This window comes from Oreochromis niloticus, linkage group LG3 (genome assembly GCF_001858045.2).
Source record: "Oreochromis niloticus isolate F11D_XX linkage group LG3, O_niloticus_UMD_NMBU, whole genome shotgun sequence".
In the NCBI taxonomy this organism is placed as follows: Eukaryota; Metazoa; Chordata; class Actinopteri; order Cichliformes; family Cichlidae; genus Oreochromis; species Oreochromis niloticus.
In genome coordinates, this window is record NC_031967.2 from 58,414,823 (window position 1) to 58,434,155 (window position 19,333).

The 19,333-nt window shown below is 40.8% G+C and overlaps 2 protein-coding genes across 3 annotated transcripts; one reads left to right on the forward strand and one right to left on the reverse strand.

The window, feature by feature from the left end:
• Nucleotides 1–953: 953 nt before the first annotated feature.
• On the forward strand, nucleotides 954–7,017 carry LOC100699524 (zinc finger protein 782). 2 transcript variants are annotated; one of them, XM_025905731.1, is made up of 3 exons: nucleotides 1,147–1,209; nucleotides 1,468–1,551; nucleotides 5,187–7,017. In XM_025905731.1, the coding sequence occupies exon 3, from the start codon at nucleotides 5,268–5,270 to the stop codon at nucleotides 6,243–6,245; it is 978 nt and encodes a 325-aa protein (XP_025761516.1). In that variant the 5' UTR covers nucleotides 1,147–1,209; nucleotides 1,468–1,551; nucleotides 5,187–5,267; the 3' UTR covers nucleotides 6,246–7,017. The 2 variants fall into 2 exon arrangements, with proteins under 2 accessions (XP_005463685.1, XP_025761516.1); XM_005463628.4 differs by lacking the exon at nucleotides 1,468–1,551 and having other exon boundaries at nucleotides 954–1,209.
• A 306-nt stretch (nucleotides 7,018–7,323) lies between these two features.
• On the reverse strand, nucleotides 7,324–9,946 carry LOC102078012 (uncharacterized). The gene is made up of 7 exons (XM_005463627.4): nucleotides 9,748–9,946; nucleotides 9,604–9,663; nucleotides 9,244–9,336; nucleotides 8,788–8,829; nucleotides 8,650–8,679; nucleotides 8,406–8,564; nucleotides 7,324–7,890 (listed from the first exon to the last, which is right to left on the reverse strand). Exons 1-7 carry the CDS (start codon nucleotides 9,799–9,801, stop codon nucleotides 7,648–7,650), a joined length of 681 nt encoding a protein of 226 aa, XP_005463684.1. The 5' UTR covers nucleotides 9,802–9,946; the 3' UTR covers nucleotides 7,324–7,647.
• Nucleotides 9,947–19,333: the final 9,387 nt, after the last annotated feature.

The window sequence follows — 19,333 nt, forward strand, 5'->3', positions numbered from 1 at the left end:
TGAATTAATAAAAATCGATTATAATCTGTGTCACAGATGAGGCTCACTCCAGATTAACGTAAAGAAACAAACTCTCAGATTTATTTTCACCTCATTTAGAAGGTGATTTACACCTGCTGAGTGAAGCACACGAGGAGGAAGAAGGAAATAAGGAAGGAAGGAAATAAGGAGGTAGCAAATGAGGGGACAGAGAAGGAAATAAAGAGGAAAGAAGAGGAAAGGAAGGAAATGAGCCCAGAATGAGATTCCAACACTTTACCAGCGGAGATGTGTGTCAATAAAGAAATACACAAGGGGCCTGTCTCAATATGCGTACTTGTGCGTACTTGCATTCTCGTGTACTCGTGATCAGTACAAAACCCAAACGCGGCAATGGCGGAGGAGCGCGGCTAAAAACTTTTAAATATTACTCTTTCTGGGTCACAAAATAAACGTTTAAGTTATTTTGAAGTGAGAATGTAGCTGTGTACGCTTCAAATATCTGCTCGATTAATCAAGATATCACAAATTTCCAAACAAAATCGGTTTGGCTGAGATATATTTCAATTCAGGAGGAAACATTTTCACTGGGAACAAAAACAGCATGTTAATACTAGATTCTGAAGGCTGCTTCAAAATGATCAGATTATAATTTAAATATTTGTTCAGTTCTCTTCCAAACCCCAGCAGCTGTCTGTTGTAATTATTTTAGTGTCCACTAAAATAAAAATAACACGTCGTAACATCTCACCTGTTTGTTTTTATTAAGGCATACATGTACATATTAATAGAGATTTCGCTGCTGAGGTTAAACATGATATATGAGTCACTTAGATCACTTCTAAATGTTAATGTTTGGTTCATTTCAGTGTTTTCTTTGTTCCTGAGTAAATCGGTTTGGCTGAGATTAAAGTTAAGCTTCATAACATGTTACTCACAGTTAAATTAAGAGGGGACGGCAGTAAAAACTCCGGACCTGTGACATCATCAAGTACGCTGTACAAATCCCGAGTCCGTGCGTGCCGGACTCGCGTACTTGAGAAAGGGCCATGGGAGTGTTTTTGTTCTTCTCGCGTTATTTTTTAGTCACCGCGAGAGTTGGAGAGAGTACTGAGAGGAGCTGCTGAGTTTTGGCGGAACAGGAGCAGAGCAGCAATAATGGAGGAGGAAAGCTGGGACACGGAGAACAGCGACGGAGAGGAGTCCTCCTCAGGTCGCGCTGAGCTCCAGGTGAGAGACCATCGGGACACAGCCGCACAGTTTAAGAAAACGATTTGCGCGTCTGCATCAGAACTTAGGGTCCAAGCTGTAGACGCCGTCAGGAATGCATGGGGCGTTTAGGTGCACCTCGTAAACTCAGCAATCGTCCCCCCAGAAGCCGTGGCGATTATTTAAACGGCTTGAAAAGTGGTATTATTACTATTAGGTAACAATTTGAGTTTTTTAATGTTTTAATGCGAAATTGAATGGATTATATTGGAATTCTAGATTCAAACGTGTTCATGGCCATAAAACATAATAAAAACGGGGAAAGGCTGATGAAGAAACTGTGCATCTGCTCTATAACTACAGGTTAGTGCATCTGTACGGAGAAAGAGTCAGATTGTTCTTATTAAGTAGAAACAGCTCTCGTACACTACATCTATTTCACACTTAAATTTTGTCTTCATTTATTTATTTGTACTATTTGTATTTTGCCTGTTCTATTTGTAAATATTAACCAAGGCATTTGTGTGTGGATAGCAAAGAAAGAATTTCAATACACAGAGAAATACTTTTCTTTGTACATATGACAATAAACACTTGAATCCTGAATCACTAAAGACAGTTTTTAATGGCACCAACAGCTATGCGCTTAATATGCAAGATGACCTGATGATCGTCTCTGCAGTTGTTATCACTCTCTGCAGGCGTTTGCAGTCCATAGCAGTAGTGCTGCCGTACCATGCAGTGATGCAGCTGGTCAGTGTGCTCTCCACAATGCAGTCTCTAAGAGCATCCACAGAGTTTTTTTGTGTCAAAAAACTGGCAGCGAGGACTGAATTTATGATCTCTGAGCTAAACTCGCAAACTTCTTAATAATGTAGCGAGAACACATGGTTCAATACAAAAATGCTGGAGATGCAGCTTGAAAAGTGCAGAAAATAGTGTGGAATGAAGTAATGGAAACGACACAGCTAATGATAATTATTCTTTTTAAATTGAATAAAGTTATTCTGTTGATTTCATGCTGTATTAATTGTGTTTCAGATTGCTTTAGTTTCAGGCCTGCTTCTGTGTAGTCAAAGAATGTGAGCAGCTTGCATAGAAAGGGGAGTAGACCAAGGTGAGCGAGATACGATGGGGAGACAGTGGTGTTACCATAGAGATGGAGAGAGAGAAAGTTACTAGGAGTTGTGTCACAGAGGGCAGCTTCCACGACCCTATATAGATGAGTGCATCCCTTTGTTTAGCCAGACCTCGCCCATAGAGAGCTCTTAGCTGCTTGGTCTCCAGATATGTGTTCAGTGAATGCTTGGAAAATAAAGAGTGTCAAATGAAGTTCTTGTCTCTGTTTGATCTCTACCATCAAAACAATCTGTGAAGTCGGTGAACTTCAACAATAGTTTATTAGAAGACAGCTTAGAGAAAGTGGAGAAGCCCAGACAAAACTAAACAAAAAAACAAATAAATAATAAATATAATAATAGAGCGCTGCTGGGGGGCGATGTCCACACATAATGTATTCGCGCTAGTTTCTCCCTGCAGAGGAGACACAAGATGGTCAGACACACCCACATCACTCCACTAGTGCACAAACACAAAAAGTAGATTAGATTAGATTAGAACAGGATGTTCTGAGCACAACACCCTGTTTGTTATCAGATGGATACACAGTAGGTGAGGCCATAAATAAATGTCCTATAGTGCTACTCTGTTGTAATCTTGCAGTATTTATTAACTTTAAATACTCCCGTGTGAATTACTTTGTGGTCGGCTGTTCCAAAGTTTGTGAGTGGAGGATCTCGGAGTTTGGACTCAAGAGAAAGTCAGAAATAAAACATTGTTTCAGCCTGGGAGCCAAATCGGAGTGAGCTGCTCTTGTGTTCAGTTTTATTAAATAATTTCATGTGCAGAGCTCACAATGAGCTGCAGTCTGCTGAAGCATGAACCTGAGGACAGCACGAGGCACTCAGAGGTCAGCGTGATAACGCTGGCTATCCTCCCTCAGCGTGTTGCTAAACATGTTCTACAGTGAAGGAGAGAGGAAGAAATTAGGCAAGGAGGGAACAGGGAAGGAAAGGAGGAGGTGAGATGGGAGAGAAGTAAACATGGAGAGAGAGAGAGAAGGAAATAACTAAGAGAGAAATAAACAAGGAGGGTGAGAAGAAATTAAGGAGGGGTTGAAGCCAATGAGGAAGGAGAGAAGAAGAAAGGAAGTAGAAGATAATGAAATGACATATTAATAAGGAAGGAAAGGAAATAGTATTCTAGAGAAGAAAACATTTCCTCCTTGTCTCAGTATCTGTGTTTTCTTCTTCTCCTTTTCTTCCCTACCTACTTGTCTTTCTGTCCACCTCTTCTACAGGTGAAACTCGAAAAATTTGAATATCATGTTCAATTATTTCATTAATTCAACGTAAAAGGTGAAACTAATGTACGATATAGACGCATTACATGCAATACGAGATATTTCCAGCCTTTATTTGTTAGAATTTTGATGATTATGGCTTATAGTTTATGAAAACCCCAAATTCAAAAGCTCAAAAAATTAGAATATTGTTCAATATTTTAGGCTCAAAGTGTCACACTCTAATCCGCTTATTAATCCAAAACACCTGCAAAGGGTTCCTGAACCTTGAAATGGTCTCTTAGTCTGGTTTAGTAGGAATCGCAATCATGGGGGAGACCGCTGACCTGACAGTTGTACAGAAAACCATCATTAACACACTTGTAACTCCCTCCAAGTTGAAAAACGGACACAAGGCGTTCTTGATTTTTACTGGCATTTATTGCACACAGGTGCCACCAACGATGCCGTGAGAACTGTACAAACAACATAGAATAATCAATTTCCACAGTAAAGTGTTCTCATAGAGAATAAACAATAAAGCACATTATTAAACAAGATAAAAACATACACAATTTTACATTTACAAATTACACGTGACCACCATAAACTCAACAGTTCAGTTACAAACAAACATCTTATTTCCTATCATGACATAAACACACATTGCATACCTCATTGGCCGCATTAACTTGCAGGGGTTAATGAAAACACATCTTGCAGTGTCACTTCTTTTCACAGCTGGAAAACTTCGTTGCATGCGTCTGCATAGCTCTACCACCGAGTGACAGAGGAAAGCATGCTGCCCTCTATCAAGTGTGGCGTGCAACTGAAAATACTGTCAACCCCAAACAACAGACTGAACATTGGTTCCACCCTGGAGACATTCTGTAAACCATTTAAATGTGTATTTTTAAACCCAACAATGTATACATTAAATCTGATATATTAAAATAAAATATTTTTAACTTATTTATTGTAACTTAAACCATGAAATTATCTTAAACTGCATAACTGCTGCTGACGGCAGCCACAACACTCCATAAGAAGGGAAAGCCTCAAAAAGTAATTGCATAAGAAGTTGGGTGTTTCTGAAGTGCTATTTCAAAGCACATTAAGAAGAGCTGAAGGCAACTATTGAAGCATCCTGGTCTTCACAGCACCTCAGCAGTGCCACAGGCTGATAGCATCCATGCCATACCGCATTGAATCAGTAATTCATGCAAAAGGGGCCCAAACCAAGTACTGAGTACATATGCATGGTTGTACTTTTCAGAGGACATTTCTGTATTTAAAATCCTTGTTTTATTGATTTCATGTAATATTCTAATTTTCTGAGATTTTGAATTTGGGGTTCTCATAAGCTGTAACCCATAATCATTAAAATTATAACAAATAAAGGGCTGAAATATCTCACTTTGCAATGTCTATCCTATATTAGGTTCACCTTTTAAGCTAAATGATTGAAATAAATGAAGTTTTGCACGATATTCTAATTTTTCAAGTTTCACAAGTATTTCTCCTCCCTCTTTCCATCCGCCCTCCTCCACCAGGTTTCAAAGCTCAGTCCCAGCATTTTATGAACCTGTGTGTTGTCTCTGTAATTACATTCACCTTGTTGTACCAACTTGTCCTTCTTTTTCCTCTTTTGTCATAGAAACGTGGTGACCACAAGAGACCCGGACATCATGGCTCCCAGCACCATGACAACGCCTCAAACAAGAATCGGAAGATTCACATGGATGACAAACAGTACAGCTGTGATCAATGCCCATCCACTTTCGCTCGACTACAGACTTTCTTAACGCACCAGCGTGTTCACACAGGAGAGAGACCGTACAGCTGTGACACATGTGGGTCAGCTTTCTCTCAGTTGTCTCATCTGAGGAGGCACGAGCGAAGTCACACCAGGAAGAAACCATTCAGGTGTGATCAGTGCCCTTCCGCTTTCAATCAACAAAGTGGTTTATTGAGCCACCAGCGTGCTCACACAGGAGAGAGACCGTACAGCTGTGACACATGTGGCTCAGCTTTCACTCAGTCGTCCCATCTGAGGAAGCACAAACGAAGTCACACCGGGGAGAGGCCATACAGCTGTGATCAGTGTGGTCAGACTTTTACTCTGAAATGTAGTCTGAACACTCACTGCATACGTTTGCACACAGCAGAGAAACCATACAGCTGCGACCAGTGTGGTAAAAGTTTTGCTTTGAAATTTTCCCTAAAAGTCCACCAGCAAATCCACACCGGAGAGAGTCCGCCCTGGTGTGAGGAGTGTGGAAAACCTTTTTCCCACACGTGCTTCCTTAAAAATCATCACAGAGTTATCATTGGAGAAAGGCCGTACAGCTGCGACAAGTGTGGGAAAAGTTTCAAGCAGAAGTGTATTTTACAAAAACACAGCAAAACTCACACTGGAGAGAAGCCATACAGCTGTGAGGAGTGCGGGCAGAGTTTCACCCGCCCGTGCTCCCTGAGGAAACATCAGCGTATCCATACCGGAGAAAGACCGTACAGCTGTGATGAGTGTGGGAAAGCCTTCAGTCGGCAGTTTAGCCTGACATGTCACATGCGAATCCATACAGGAGAAAAACCATACTGGTGTGAGGACTGCGGGCAAACGTTCCGTCACAAGGGCACCTTCAAACAACACCAAGAACAACATCAGATCAGGGCAGAGAACTTGGAGCCGGGATCAGCAGAAGTCTCTTTATAAAGAACCATTTCATGTTTCACATAGAAGATTTTCAGATCTTCTTCCTGTTTAATGTCTGCAGTGGAATTCCATATGAGTTTGTTCTATTGTTTAGAACATCATAAACACATTTGTGTGGTCTGCTTGTTGCAGTGTGCTGCTGTGAGGGGAAAAAACGCTGAAAAACAGAAATGAATAACTTTCTGTTGCACTCTTAAATTAATACTGTGAATAATACCTTATAGGAGATTTAAAAACAAACAAACAAACACCCAATTAAAGACGACAAACATTTATTTAATGTAGGCACAGAAAATGAGACTGACCAGAACCCACCTCCACAAACTTGCTGTAAAACCAGAGAAGAAGATGCCCTCAGGGATCCACAGACCACCAGGAGCTGCTCACAGTTCTGCATATCGGGCATTTCAGAGCCCCCAATCAGAACCCTTTGCTCCTGTTAGGACTATAAATGGCACACTTCTTCTTTAAGGACCACAAACTTGTGCTTCCTGTAGAAGCTGCCCTGATCCTGCCTTTTTCTGAAGCTATGTTGTTACAGTGCTGAACCACTACCTGGGGGGAAAAAACCTAAAACAAAGTAAAACTGCATTTGTTTTACTTTTTTTTCTGCTGCAAAGTAAAGTTTGTTTCCTTTTCAGGGCCTGTAAAATGTAAAATGAAATCATTAACCTCATTAATGTTTATTATAATGTTTGTTGACAAAAAAATAAAGTGATGCGAACCAGTCTGGTCCTTTCTGTAAGTTTCAAAGAAAATAACCTAAATATCTAAACATGTCGCAGCTCTCTTTATGTCATCTGAGTTTTACTGTGTAAAAAATCAGAAAAAAAATATCTAAAACTAATAAAAACTGACCTGAAATCAGCAAAATGACTAAAAATAAACTAAAAAGATTCAGGTGAATAAGTCTAAATCACAGTGCAGCCAAACACGCAGCTGCTTGAGACTCCACAATTTTATTAACAATTTCAATAATTACAGTGGATCAAGCGTGATGATATTTAAATGGAAAAGCAATAGAACTGGAGTTCATGAAAAATTAAAACTTTTTATTACCAAACAGTGACAAGGCACAGATGTGAAGTTTAGTTTAATAAATGTTCAGGCTCAAACAGAAAAAACAAAACATGGGATCATGTTTATTTACAGTCAAACTCAGCTTATTGTTTCAGGTTAAACTGCTGGGATCCAAACAGAGGCTGATATCTCGGCGTCAATTCACTGTGTGATGATCTGGTTTCATGCTCAGTGCTCATTAAAACTTCAGAGCTTTATTGATCAGGACAGTTAAAACAAACATTTAACATGTGGAGCTACATGTTCTGTGACGCTTCAGTAGTTAATAATAATTGCATCATTCACTGGTTAATAAGTGATCATAACAATGGGGGCGTGGCCTCTACAGCCCCAGCTCAAGCCCCGCCTCATCTCCATGGAAGCCTTGGTCAGGCATGTCAAAGGTCAGCCCGGCCTCTCGCTCAATGCTGTCATCCCACAGTCGCAGGAACTCAGAGTTTTCCTCTCTGGCACCGCCCACGTCGCCAACTTCAGACACGCCTCCCTCTGCGGCCACTTCTGAGATCAGACCGGGTTCTCTGTGCCGAGGTCGTGTCAGGAGGTGGTGGAAGGTCATCAGCAAAGGCTGGTAGGGGGCAGGGTCAAAAAAGAAAGGGGGGAGTCACACTAGAGTTGATTTATTTTGTAGAACCTAAAGGAGCCAAGAAGACGACCAGCTGACTTGAAGGGGAGGCTAAGTTAGTTTCATAGACCCATCCAGGAGATGTGGGACAAGCCCACCTAATGCTTTATCATTACACTTTCATCAATCAGGAATCAGTTTGAACCAGCTGTGCTTTCAGTCTCGTCTCAGCTCGTTTTTTTGTTTTGTTTTATTGCTGTAAGTCATGTGACCTGCACAGGACTGCAGACAGAAATAACCTAAAACCTGACACGTGTACATCTTATATTTTTTATATTAGCATCCATCAACATCAATGTAACACAATATAATAGATATAATATGTAAAAGAATATAATATAATATAATTTAAGCTGTCTGCGCCCCAGAATCTCACTCGTCTGATCTTCCAGAAGATCAGATCAAACATTCTTGTTTAAAGTATTGCCCAGGTGTGTGTGATGTCACAGTGATGTCACCCTGTGTTGGCTCTCCACGCTGTCCTCTCCGTCTCTGGTGTCTCTCTCTCCGTCGCCTTCTTGCTCAGCCGCTCTCTCTCCCAGTAAAACAAGCTCATTGATCCACAGGTTGGTGCTGGTGCTGTTGGTGTCACTGGGAGGCTGGAGGAGCTCCTCGCTCTGACACACACACACACACACACACACACTTTTAACATTTAATCTCATTAAAATAAGCTTTATTTACATTAAAGTGACCGCTCACCTCCTGAGAGGAGTCCACCTGCTCCACAGCCTGCAGGGTATGACATCACACACACGTCATGACATCACACATTGTAGCACAGTAAGAGTGACGATATTTGTTTAGGGAGCTGTGTGCATGTGAGTGTGTGTGTGTTACCGTGTTCTCCAGGTTCTGTCGTTCTCGCACCATTTGCGGACCCTGTAAACAGCAACCAAATGGACTGATTCAGTCACTCTGTCCTTAATAACCACAGCTGATTGGTCACATGGCACTGTGACGCTCATTTTAAAGCTGCAGTTTCTCTTTCTTTTAATCTACAAGGTAAAAACTACAAATAAGAAAAAACTCAGCACATGACAGGACATAATGACTGCAGATGGAGGACATTATAAAATTACTTCTGACAAATGCTGCTGAGGTTTTTGAATAATGTAGCATTTTATGTTGTGATCATTTAACAAGATATAGCAGATATTTGCATTAGCTGGACTGCAGGACCAGACTCCATTCAGTTTTTACCAAATAAAAGATTTTACCAGACTCTACCCTCAAAGCTGCAAATAGACTCAGAGTATACAGTGAGATTGTGTTATAACTCAGGTCACCTCTGACCTCTGAACTCTGGCTTGACTCCGAGGAAACTGATGAAGAAGAGGAGGAGGAGGAGGAAGTGATCTTCTGAGCGGGGTCAGGAGGGGCTGAAGGCTGCAGACACACAGTGATGTTAGAAACTGAAGAACTTCAGATGAAGATGCTTTAATGTGAGGAAGGCGATAGGGTTTCATCTGGATACACATGTTACAGTGTGTGTGGGAAACACAAGGCTCAGGCTGAAGAAACAGCTGCATCAATATCTGCCTAAAGAAAACACCTCAAAATACAAGTTTACTACAACTCTGATGGACTCTACTGCTCTAGCTTTAGCCACATAGAACTGAGAGTACTCTGTGTACTTGTACTGCACTGACTCACTGCTGTTTGGTCCACTTGGCTCTGCAGGAGGAGCTGAAGGCTGTGGAGGTCTCCTGGAAGCTGCAGACAAACGCAAACACGTCTCAGAGTCACAGATGAGCCTCATGTCTGACTCATGAACTGACCAGTATGATCCAGCCTTACTGGCGCAGCCTGGTTCTGATCCAGCAGGCTGACGATCATCAGAAGCAGCCACATCGTAACAAGCGCTCGGGGCGGTCCTGGAGGTTCGGGGTAATCCTGGTCCTGTGGGGGGTCCTGCAGGTTCTGACCGAGTCTTGTTCTGCTCTGTCTGTTTTATCGCGTGTCTGGCAGGAAGTGTCATGTCATCATGTCGCCCTCAGTCCCTGCCCCCCTCCCACGGATGTTACGCCCATCAAGAGAAACATCAACAACAACAACAGGCTGATTTATATTGGCAGGGAGTGTCTCTGTGTGTGAGAGCGAGTGTTTACTGCAGTAAGGGTGTTATGTGAAAGCAGTCGTCATGCAGATGTTTAATTGTTTCTTCTGATGGAAGCAGCTGTTTAACGTGGCGAAGCTCAAAGTGCTTCCATCCTGCTTTAATGGGGAGAAATCAAACATCAGGTCTCAGGGCATATTTGGATGTTTGTGATTCCTCAGGTGTGTCCAGGCCCTTCATTAGTCCAGAGCTCCGCCCTCTGATCCAGGACTTTGGGTTTATTTTGTATAGTTTAACTTTTATTTAAACTGATGATGTCAGAGGAAGTGAAATAAGATAAAGAAAAAGTATCAGGATTAAAAGTACTTCCAGATGAGGTGTGTGTGTGTGTGTGTGTGTGTGTGTATTTGTGTCAGATTCATGGAGCTGCGGTGAACCAACACAACAACACATCCAGCTGGCAGTAAACACATTTCACAACCAGCAGGACTTCCTGCCACACAACCACACGACACCAGAGAGAGAGGAAGCCAAGTGTTACAGAAGAGGCTCAACAATAAACCAGATTAGACACAACCATCAGTTTCATAATAAATTCTACTTTAATATTCATCGTCCTTTCACAGTTCACCTTTTTTTAATCATCTCCCTCCTGAACATCTCAGGTCTGACTTCTTAATAGGAATGATGGGAATTTTCAGATCCTGCAGTTCAAATAATTTATTTAAATGAATGAAGGTGCGGCTGTTTTTAATGTTTCATTTTTTAGAATTGTTTTAAAATCCCATTGAAAGGAGAAAACTTTGTGAGTCTAGTCCTTCCTGTTTCAGGGTGAGTATCTGGTCATGTGACTTGTGAGTTCGGCCTGCTGGAATAAACTTTATCCACCAACATGTGGTCTTTATTATGAAAAGCATGTCAAATTCAATAAACCTAATACAGAATGACCATAAATGTTTCTTTTTCATGTAACGTTTTAAATACCAATCCCTCAAACATATAAAAATACATTTATTTATTTATTTATTTATTATTTATTTATTTATTTACTATTAAAATACAGCTAAGCGTAGTGGAACACCTTGGTCTCCATTACATGCCTCTATGAAAATGGACTTTCAGGATGGATACTGGATGGAAGTTTTTGGGTGTCAGATTTGGAGGATTGGAGAAAACAAAGTACACGGTGTACTCTCATTCCTGCTGGGATCTGAGACATCTGTGTGGTTTTTGGCATCACTGCTTCTGAACCACCCTCAGAATAAAAGCGGGAACTGGAGCGTGGTGGCAGCCAGCATCACATCACTGCCCCGTTACAGATTTGACAGCGCAGAGGCGAAGGCTCAATCACCCGGACATTGAAAGTTCCCTCTGTGGTCAGATTTCACCATCAGCTTTCTGAAAACATCTGTGTGTGTTTCTGATCTATTTCTAAGTCAGTGCGTTGGATGCAAAGCAGTGTTTATCTGCCTGCCACAAACCACACACACATAAACTCACACACTGAAGTGTCTGTCAGCGGCTCGCATCATACAGCATCACAGCAGACATTTCATCATCCTGTTCTTCTTCTTCTGTGAAGAAAACCGATTTCATTTTGATGAAAAAGTTGGCCTCCTCACCTTCTTCAAATCCAAGAAAAGTGGTGTCAAATGTTTTTGCTGCTAAGATTTTCATATTTGTTGCTTTTGTTTTAAAGATAAATTAACCAAATTTTTAAAAAAATGGTATGAAATGTTTGTGCTGGTTTGTGATCAATTATTTTTTAAATTATTTTTGGAATTATTGTGTTAAACTTGAGAGGCTGAACAGTTTCATGTATTTAGTTTTTTCTAACAGGAAACATGCCGACGTTGTTCTGATAGTTTTGTATTTTGTAAATAAAGTTTTCTCTCAGACAGAAAACATAGTTTTTTTACCTGCCATATATTAACCTACTTTTTACTTCGAAGAGTGTGATCATGATTAAAAAATATCCACTGGTTTATGTTTCAGAACCTTTTCACAGTAAGGAAAGGGGCAGGTTGACCTTGGATGACCTTTAGAAACCTTTATTAATATCTTTAAAATGATAGCAGCACAAACGAAAATTTTGCAACACAAATGTTTGACATAAATTTTTGTTTGAGGTGAAGAATGAACTGTTTTCACAATGGCAACAACATATTCGCCCTTTTAGGACATGGGTACCAGGTTAGCAAAGCATTTGACCCTCAGCTTCACTGTTAGCGCCCAAGTTCAAAATTGACCTTGAAGAAAATTGAAACCATTTGAAAGTTCATGGAAAGAGCTGTACAACACACTTTTTTTTAACGCAATGCCCTGCAACCAGTTTTGGGTTAGTTAATTACTAAATAAGTAATTAAACTAAATACTTCTTAAAATCCCTATAAACCTTGAGTGGACAAACAATAGAAATTAAACTCTTTAAATAATAAATAATTTTTTTCAAAGACGGAGACTCTACAGTACGCAGCGGTAGCATCTGTTCCACAATGTAGCCTGCAATCATTTTTTAAGCTCACCTTCAGACGCTTTCTGTGCTGCTGAAGTAAAATCAAGTTTTGCCTGCTTAAATAATGATATTCAGCGAGTTTAATTATTTATTTATTTATTATTTAATTATTTTACAATGTAACACAAATACATTGTAAGTAACTGTAATTAAAATTCCTAAAAATGAATAGTAATTAGTTACTCTACTTTTTCAGTGGAAAAGTAATTTAATTACAGTTACACCCAACATTGCCTGCAACTATCACAATGACACCATAGTTTTGGAAAATACCACACTGAGTTTAACTTTAGCAGCACTTTAACTCGTTATACAGCATTACTGACAGTAGCACAAAAAGATTCATTTATAAACACTAGACTGATGCATGTTGTAATGAAGACATGTTTAGGGCTGTTATAAATTTTTAACAGGCATCGATATTAAAAGAAGGCTCATAACGGAGTCGATCTCTAATAATTCTCTCTGTAATGTTCAGTATATGTGTGCGTGCTGTGATTGGTGTTTTCCCTGTGAGTGTTTGATGTGACACCTGTAGCTTTAGCTCACGTGAAAACAGAGGTGCCATCATTTCTGTCATCCTAATTTACTGCATTTTGGAAAATTTTAATCCCCCACACACGTCACAGCCAGGTTATGACTGTTTGCATACATCATCTGAACACATGTACAATATCCCTTCTCTATCATCATCTTTGTCATCTACATCCACATCAATCACAATCATAGAAACTCACATGTCAAATAAATGTGCTTGTGTTGTGTCCATGATGATGTTGACAAACAAACTGTGACAGAGCCTCAGACGTGATGAAGAAGCTGAATCAGCAGAAAGAGCAGAGCAGGAAGCAGCATCATCCACACAGGTGTGTCTCAGGTGAGTCCTGCTCCCACACTAAACACATCCACATCATATTAGCATGTGCTAACATGTGCTTCTGCTTTATTTCAGTCTGATATGTTTCCAGTCAATATGTCTGCTGTGTGTCTCTCAGCACTTGCACTAAATCTTCCCGTGTGTCTGTGATACTGCGTGATGCTAACAGACTGTAACGTCAGTGAGTCTGTGAGTATCTCTGTCACCTACAGCTTCCCCTGTGGAGCTCATTTCAAATGCTCAGGTTTACACTCAGGAACAGGAAATGCTGCGTCTGCAGTTTGTCTCCTTCAAACTAAAGTGTCTCAGACACGTGCAGCACGTGAGCACAAAGATGTTTTTGGTCACGTGGTGGGCACGAGGAGCTCTCAGTGAGTTTGGAGCTGAAACATCTTTGACTCCCAGAGTTCAACTGTGAGAGTGAAACAAGCAAACATGGATATTTAGGAGCCTCAGACGGTGTGATGATGATCATGAAGCCAGGAAAGAAACAAAGAGAGAAAAGAACAGATTGGAGATCAGAGCTGAACACACACTTTTTTAAAAGCATGCAGGAGCCGTGAGGACGAGCACGGATTCATTCATTCATATCTGCACTGTAATCTGAACTCTCTCTCTTTCTAATCTCATGTCTGAAGGTGAGAAGGACACCGTCTCCCTAACAGAAAAGCTTCTCCACCCACACAGCTGAAGAAGAAGAAGATATTTACAGTGTGTACAATGGCATCACTCTTCCACACACAGACAATCACTTGTTGATGCAGCGTGGTCCAGCTGGGAGTAAGGAGGTAGGAAAGCTGAGCCAGTGTTCCCGCTTTAAAGAAGGCACCTTCAGCCAATCACTGACTCCACCCACAACTCAGCATAGTGACAAATACTCAGTACAGGCTAAACAGCACCACCCTCAGGCCAACATGGAGAAAAACATTCCCACTGAAACAAGACAAATGATGATCTGGGCTCCAAACATTCATATCCAACACATGTAAAGCCTTCAAGGTTTCAGCTTTCAAATAAAAGCTGAAATGAAATTTGTGGCGTTTGCAGGATTAATCAATCACACAGGATCAGGGGATAAGACAGCAGAGCAGCTGATTTTACACCTGAAGATAAAACTGTAATATTAGAAACATATGAAGATATTACACACACAATACAGACTGCAGCTCAGACAGCTGCTGGAGACAGATGTAGGTTTCTACACATGCTTGTCCTCTGGTCATGTGATCATGTGGTTTGTAGGAACGCTCCTCTTCCTCAGAGGATCCACCTGTGCTTCCTCTCCTCTCTCCTCCACCTGTTACAGTGAGGGAACGTCCTCCATGATGGAGGAGCTGCTGGAAAGTGCTGAGAGTTTCCTCCAGAGTGAGACCTCTGTCACAGTTCAGAGGATCTACGGCAGCAGAGACCTTCATGGACACTAAAAGTCTCAAACACACAACAACAACATCACACTGACTCCACTCTGACATCACTGATCAATAATCAAAGAACACACAGATCAAACTGATTGATCAGCCATCAGAGGAGTCGGATCAATGGAGCTGCTTCTGTTCCTGATGTCCCCTGTTTGATCCTGAACCTGAACTCTCCCTGCAGAGGAGACACAAGACAGTCAGACACACACACACACACACACACACACGCACACACACACAAGTGACGGGTTTTCAAGGTGATAATTGCTCCACTAACAGTGAGATAATGCCATGGATTCTTTTTTATTCATTGCTGTTGGATTTTTATTGTGCTGGCTTGTTTCCCCTGATGCGTTTGAGGCTGTGAGTCAGCTGAGGATTGTTTACTCCCGTGAGAAGCTGCTACAACTTAATGTCTCATATGGTGGTAAAGACCTCACTTCATGATGCTGGATTTTATACGGAGAGATTTTAACAGAACAAGTGACAAAAGGAAAAGAAAAAGAGGGAGACTCAGAGGTGTCAAATTGCGTCTGAGGAGACAACAGGTTGGACTCCCCTGGCCGCTGTAGCTTCTTTCCTCTAGACCAGTGGTCCCCAAACTATGGCCCACGGGCCGGATACAGCCTGCCTTCACATTTGACCCGGCCCCCTGAACAATATTAGAGATGCATTAATTTTTTCCCTCGTATTATTATTTTTTTCAGTCTGGCCACGCGATTGACACTAATGCACACATAGAACACTGGGGTGTAGTGAGCCTGCCCGACTAAATGTCTGGAAATGTTTCCTCATGTCAATAAAGCTTATTTGATTCGAATTGTGAACCACGCTAAAAAGGTTCACACTGATGAACATACGGCACATAGGTAAGCTCACTTTTGTGACTTGAATGAGTTATTCTGAGTATTAACAAATATAATCATAATAAAATTTACTGGGAAAAAATCCATCTCCACAACCACACTGGTATTGAAATGTTTTGTGTTGTGTAGGTGCTGTATCACTTAAGTCAGTTTCTCAGCCTGCTTGCTTTGTGGTTTTCAGAGGGAAGTTGATAAGAGAGAGCAAACAGTGGTATCTACTAGGCTACCCTACTGGAACCTACAAAACTGGATTATAAGGAAAGCACACGGCACAACAGAAACTTTCTTTCTGTGAAGAACCCAAAGAGGGTTATTTGGTTATTATTGATGTCATAAATAGTGTTATTAAACATTTCCTAAGTTAATTTTTTCTGTTATTTTAGAGAGGGTTATTTTATCTCGGAAAGGGTTATTAATATTTGGTTATGTGTGGCTTTCTGGAAAACAATAAATGTTTACATTTCGGCAAACCTGCGATTGTCACACTTTTTCTGTTACAAACTGACCCTGGCCCCCCATCAGAGAAGGAAAAAGTTATGTGGCCCTCACTGGAAAAAGTTTGGGGACCCCTGGTCTAGACGAAGGTTTATAGCTCCAAACTGCTGCGGTCACTAAACACAATGTTATTGATCTTATTTATATTGTTTTTTATTGCTTGTGTAATAATCAAATGTGTTTGTCAGGTTTAATGGGTAGGTGTGTTTTGTGAGGGGATGCCAAATGTTATAATTATTTTCATAAAGCCAATTTAACTATGGGTATAAATAAAGTAACCCTGACAGTAGAACCACATTTGTCTTAAAACTTGTGGGGCCAGACATTTTGTCCCCACAAGTATAGTGCCAATGTTCTGTCCTCACAAAGATGTGTCAACATGTACACACAAACCTTTGACTTTGAGCTGCACTCTCTTCCTTCGAACCACAGCTCGATTCCTCACAACGTAGCATGCATATCCTCCACTGTCTCTCTCTGTGGGCTGTTTCAGGGTCAGACTGAGGTCTCCAGTTTTCAGCAGGTCTTCGTTCATCTTCGTTCTGTCTCTGTAAACCTGGTGCTGTTCTTCAGGCTGGTCAGAGCCATTGTCATATACATGGACCAACATTACTGGTTCAGGCTCTTTGCATTCCCAAACCACTCTAACATCTCCAGGCAGGTTTTGTGTGGTTTTGAAGGGCAGCTGGACAGACTCCGCCCCCTCCTCCACCTCCACCTGACAGACTGAGAGGACAATAGACACAACATGAGCTGTACAAAGTGTGATTGGTGGATGAAGAGCCATGAAACCTGACAGAAAAACGTCTATCAGTTAAATAGGATGTGAACCATTCAAGTGCAGTTACTTTAATACCAACAAAGCTCTCCAGTCTTAATAAGAGAATCTCATGATCCACTGCATCAAACGCCACCCTCAGATCTAAAAGCACTAAAATGGCAGAGTTACCAGAGTCAGCCATTAATTTCCAGAAAAGCCTGGAGATGAAGAAAGACAATTTTCTCCAACAATTTGGACAGGAAGGGGAGTTTAGAGCTCTAATAATTGAGGGAACTGTTGCACCAAGATTTTCTTCTTTTTTTTCTTTTTTTTGAGAAATGGGTGCACTATGGCACGCTTAAGATCAGCTGGAACGGTTCCTGTTAGAAGAGAGGCCCTAATAATGGATGAAACACTAGATCCTATTGTGTCAAAGACTTCTTTGAAAAGACAAGAGGGGACACTGTTGAGGTGACACATAGTAAGATAAGATGGGAGAATACTTCAGTCAGAGTTCACAGAAAAACAGGCTAAAAGTGATAAAAATTTAACTGAGGAATAAGGGCTAATGGAAGAATCATAAGTTGGAGGAGTGATATGAGACATGATAGTAGCAACAAAAAAACGTATAAAAACTTTTCACAGGTGGCTTGAGACCCTGGTAAGTGTGTGGTGGAAGGTTGATAACAGAATTAATGTAGTTGAAAAAGACACCAGGACCTGTAACTGCTATTAGAGATTATGTCTGATAAATACTTAGTTTTTGCTTTCCTAACAGCATACTGATAAAAAAAAAAAAAGAGCTGTAAGAACAGTTTGAAAAATGTCTTCTTGGAGCTGCTAGGAGGAGTTATGTGATTATAAATCATCAAAAAAAGGTGCAATCAGGAGCAAAGTTTTGAACTGTAGTATCATTAAAATCCCAGAAGTTCAAACTCCTTCGTCTGTGAGCTCCTTGTATTGAAAGAAGGTTCAGTTCAGGTCCAGTTCAAAAAGGCTTGTAGTGCAGATGGTTACTATTATGAAATTCCAGCTAGTTTAATCCATCAACGTTTCCTGTGTTTATGGCATATTTGTGTTCTGCCAAACTAAACATCCCAGATTAAAAGAGGACTTAGAATTTACTTTATTTTTTATTTGATTATGTCATCCGAGACCATTCTCATTCAGGACGTGTAACATACTGACAATTTGTCATGTCCTGATTCATCTCATAGTAACGTGAAAGTAACCTTCTGCATCCCTATGATACACGCCGGATTGTGAATGAAATCCAATGGACTGATGCTCCCGGTGGTAACACACGTTCCAGCCATGTATTACAGCCCTAACCCTAACCTTAATAGTGTTAGATAGTGTTTTCCAAAGCGATTTATGATAGGAAAGTAAAATAACTCTACATGTGTAGATTCATGTTTCCTCCTGTTTCCAAATGCATAACACAGAGATGTGTTGGGTGGCTGAAAGCGTAACAAACCGACGATTTGTCACAGAGTAGTATGTTACGTTTTGGGATGGTCATCCATGTTTGATGATGTCACATGTTCGTCTTCATGTGTTCTTCTTACCGCCTGGTTTGAATTGAATTTGGTTGAATCTTTAGACATGATGATGATATTTTTAGGCTCAAAACCTGCCCAGGTTTTGAAGACTTCTACTGTTGGTGGAGCTTCACTGGTGGAATACTCCACTCACTATTAGGTGGAAGCTTGCTATTGGTGCAACCCCACTACAAAGAGGAAGTGGGCTCATGGACTGTTTTATTCCCTGATGAAGGCCTGTGTGCTGAAGCATGTCTTACATAACCTCATTGTGAAAATGATGACTTTTATTTTTGAAAAGGGGTCTTAGTAGGTTTTTTTCCCCCTTAAGTCTGCATGTGTCCATCATTTCTGTAATATACTTACACGTATATATTATTGCTAATATATATTGTAATATATCTATATCACGGCTAAAGCACTTTCTGGATGGATGCAAACTGCATTTCGTTGCCCTGTACCTGTGCATGTGCAATGACAATAAAGTTGAATTCTATTCTATTCTATTCTAAATAAAAGTGGGCTGAATCTTTCTCAACAGCAACTGAAATCACCTTGGAACAGAGGATATTTTGATATTTATGGACACAGACATGAGCATGAAAAGCCCGGACATAGTTTCCTGTCAGAGCTTTTCATGCTCATGTCTGCAATCATGTGAGCTGAGGATAAAACATGAGAAGAAGAAATGACGTGTGAGCCAGAGTCCAGAAAGTCTGTCCTCAGTGACAGCCAGGAAAACAAGACAAACAAAGGATCAAACTTTGTTTCCTTGGTAGCAACTAAGTAATAAAAGATCAAACCTTTGACTTTGAGCAGCAGTGATTTTGTTCTAAGGATGTTTCCACTCCTCCA

Bases quoted from the DNA above. Each gene is read 5' to 3' on its own strand.
- LOC102078012 (XM_005463627.4), bottom strand. From the start codon at position 9,801: ATGTGGCTGCTTCTGATGATCGTCAGCCTGCTGGATCAGAACCAGGCT. The intron at 8,680-8,787 runs GTAACACACACA...CATACCCTGCAG, and splicing joins GACAGAACCTGGAGAACACG to GCTGTGGAGCAGGTGGACTC. The intron at 8,565-8,649 runs GTGAGCGGTCAC...TGTGTGTGTCAG, and splicing joins AGGTGGACTCCTCTCAGGAG to AGCGAGGAGCTCCTCCAGCC.
- LOC100699524 (XM_005463628.4), top strand. From the start codon at position 1,138: ATGGAGGAGGAAAGCTGGGACACGGAGAACAGCGACGGAGAGGAGTCC. The intron at 1,210-5,186 runs GTGAGAGACCAT...CTTTTGTCATAG, and splicing joins CAGGTCGCGCTGAGCTCCAG to AAACGTGGTGACCACAAGAG.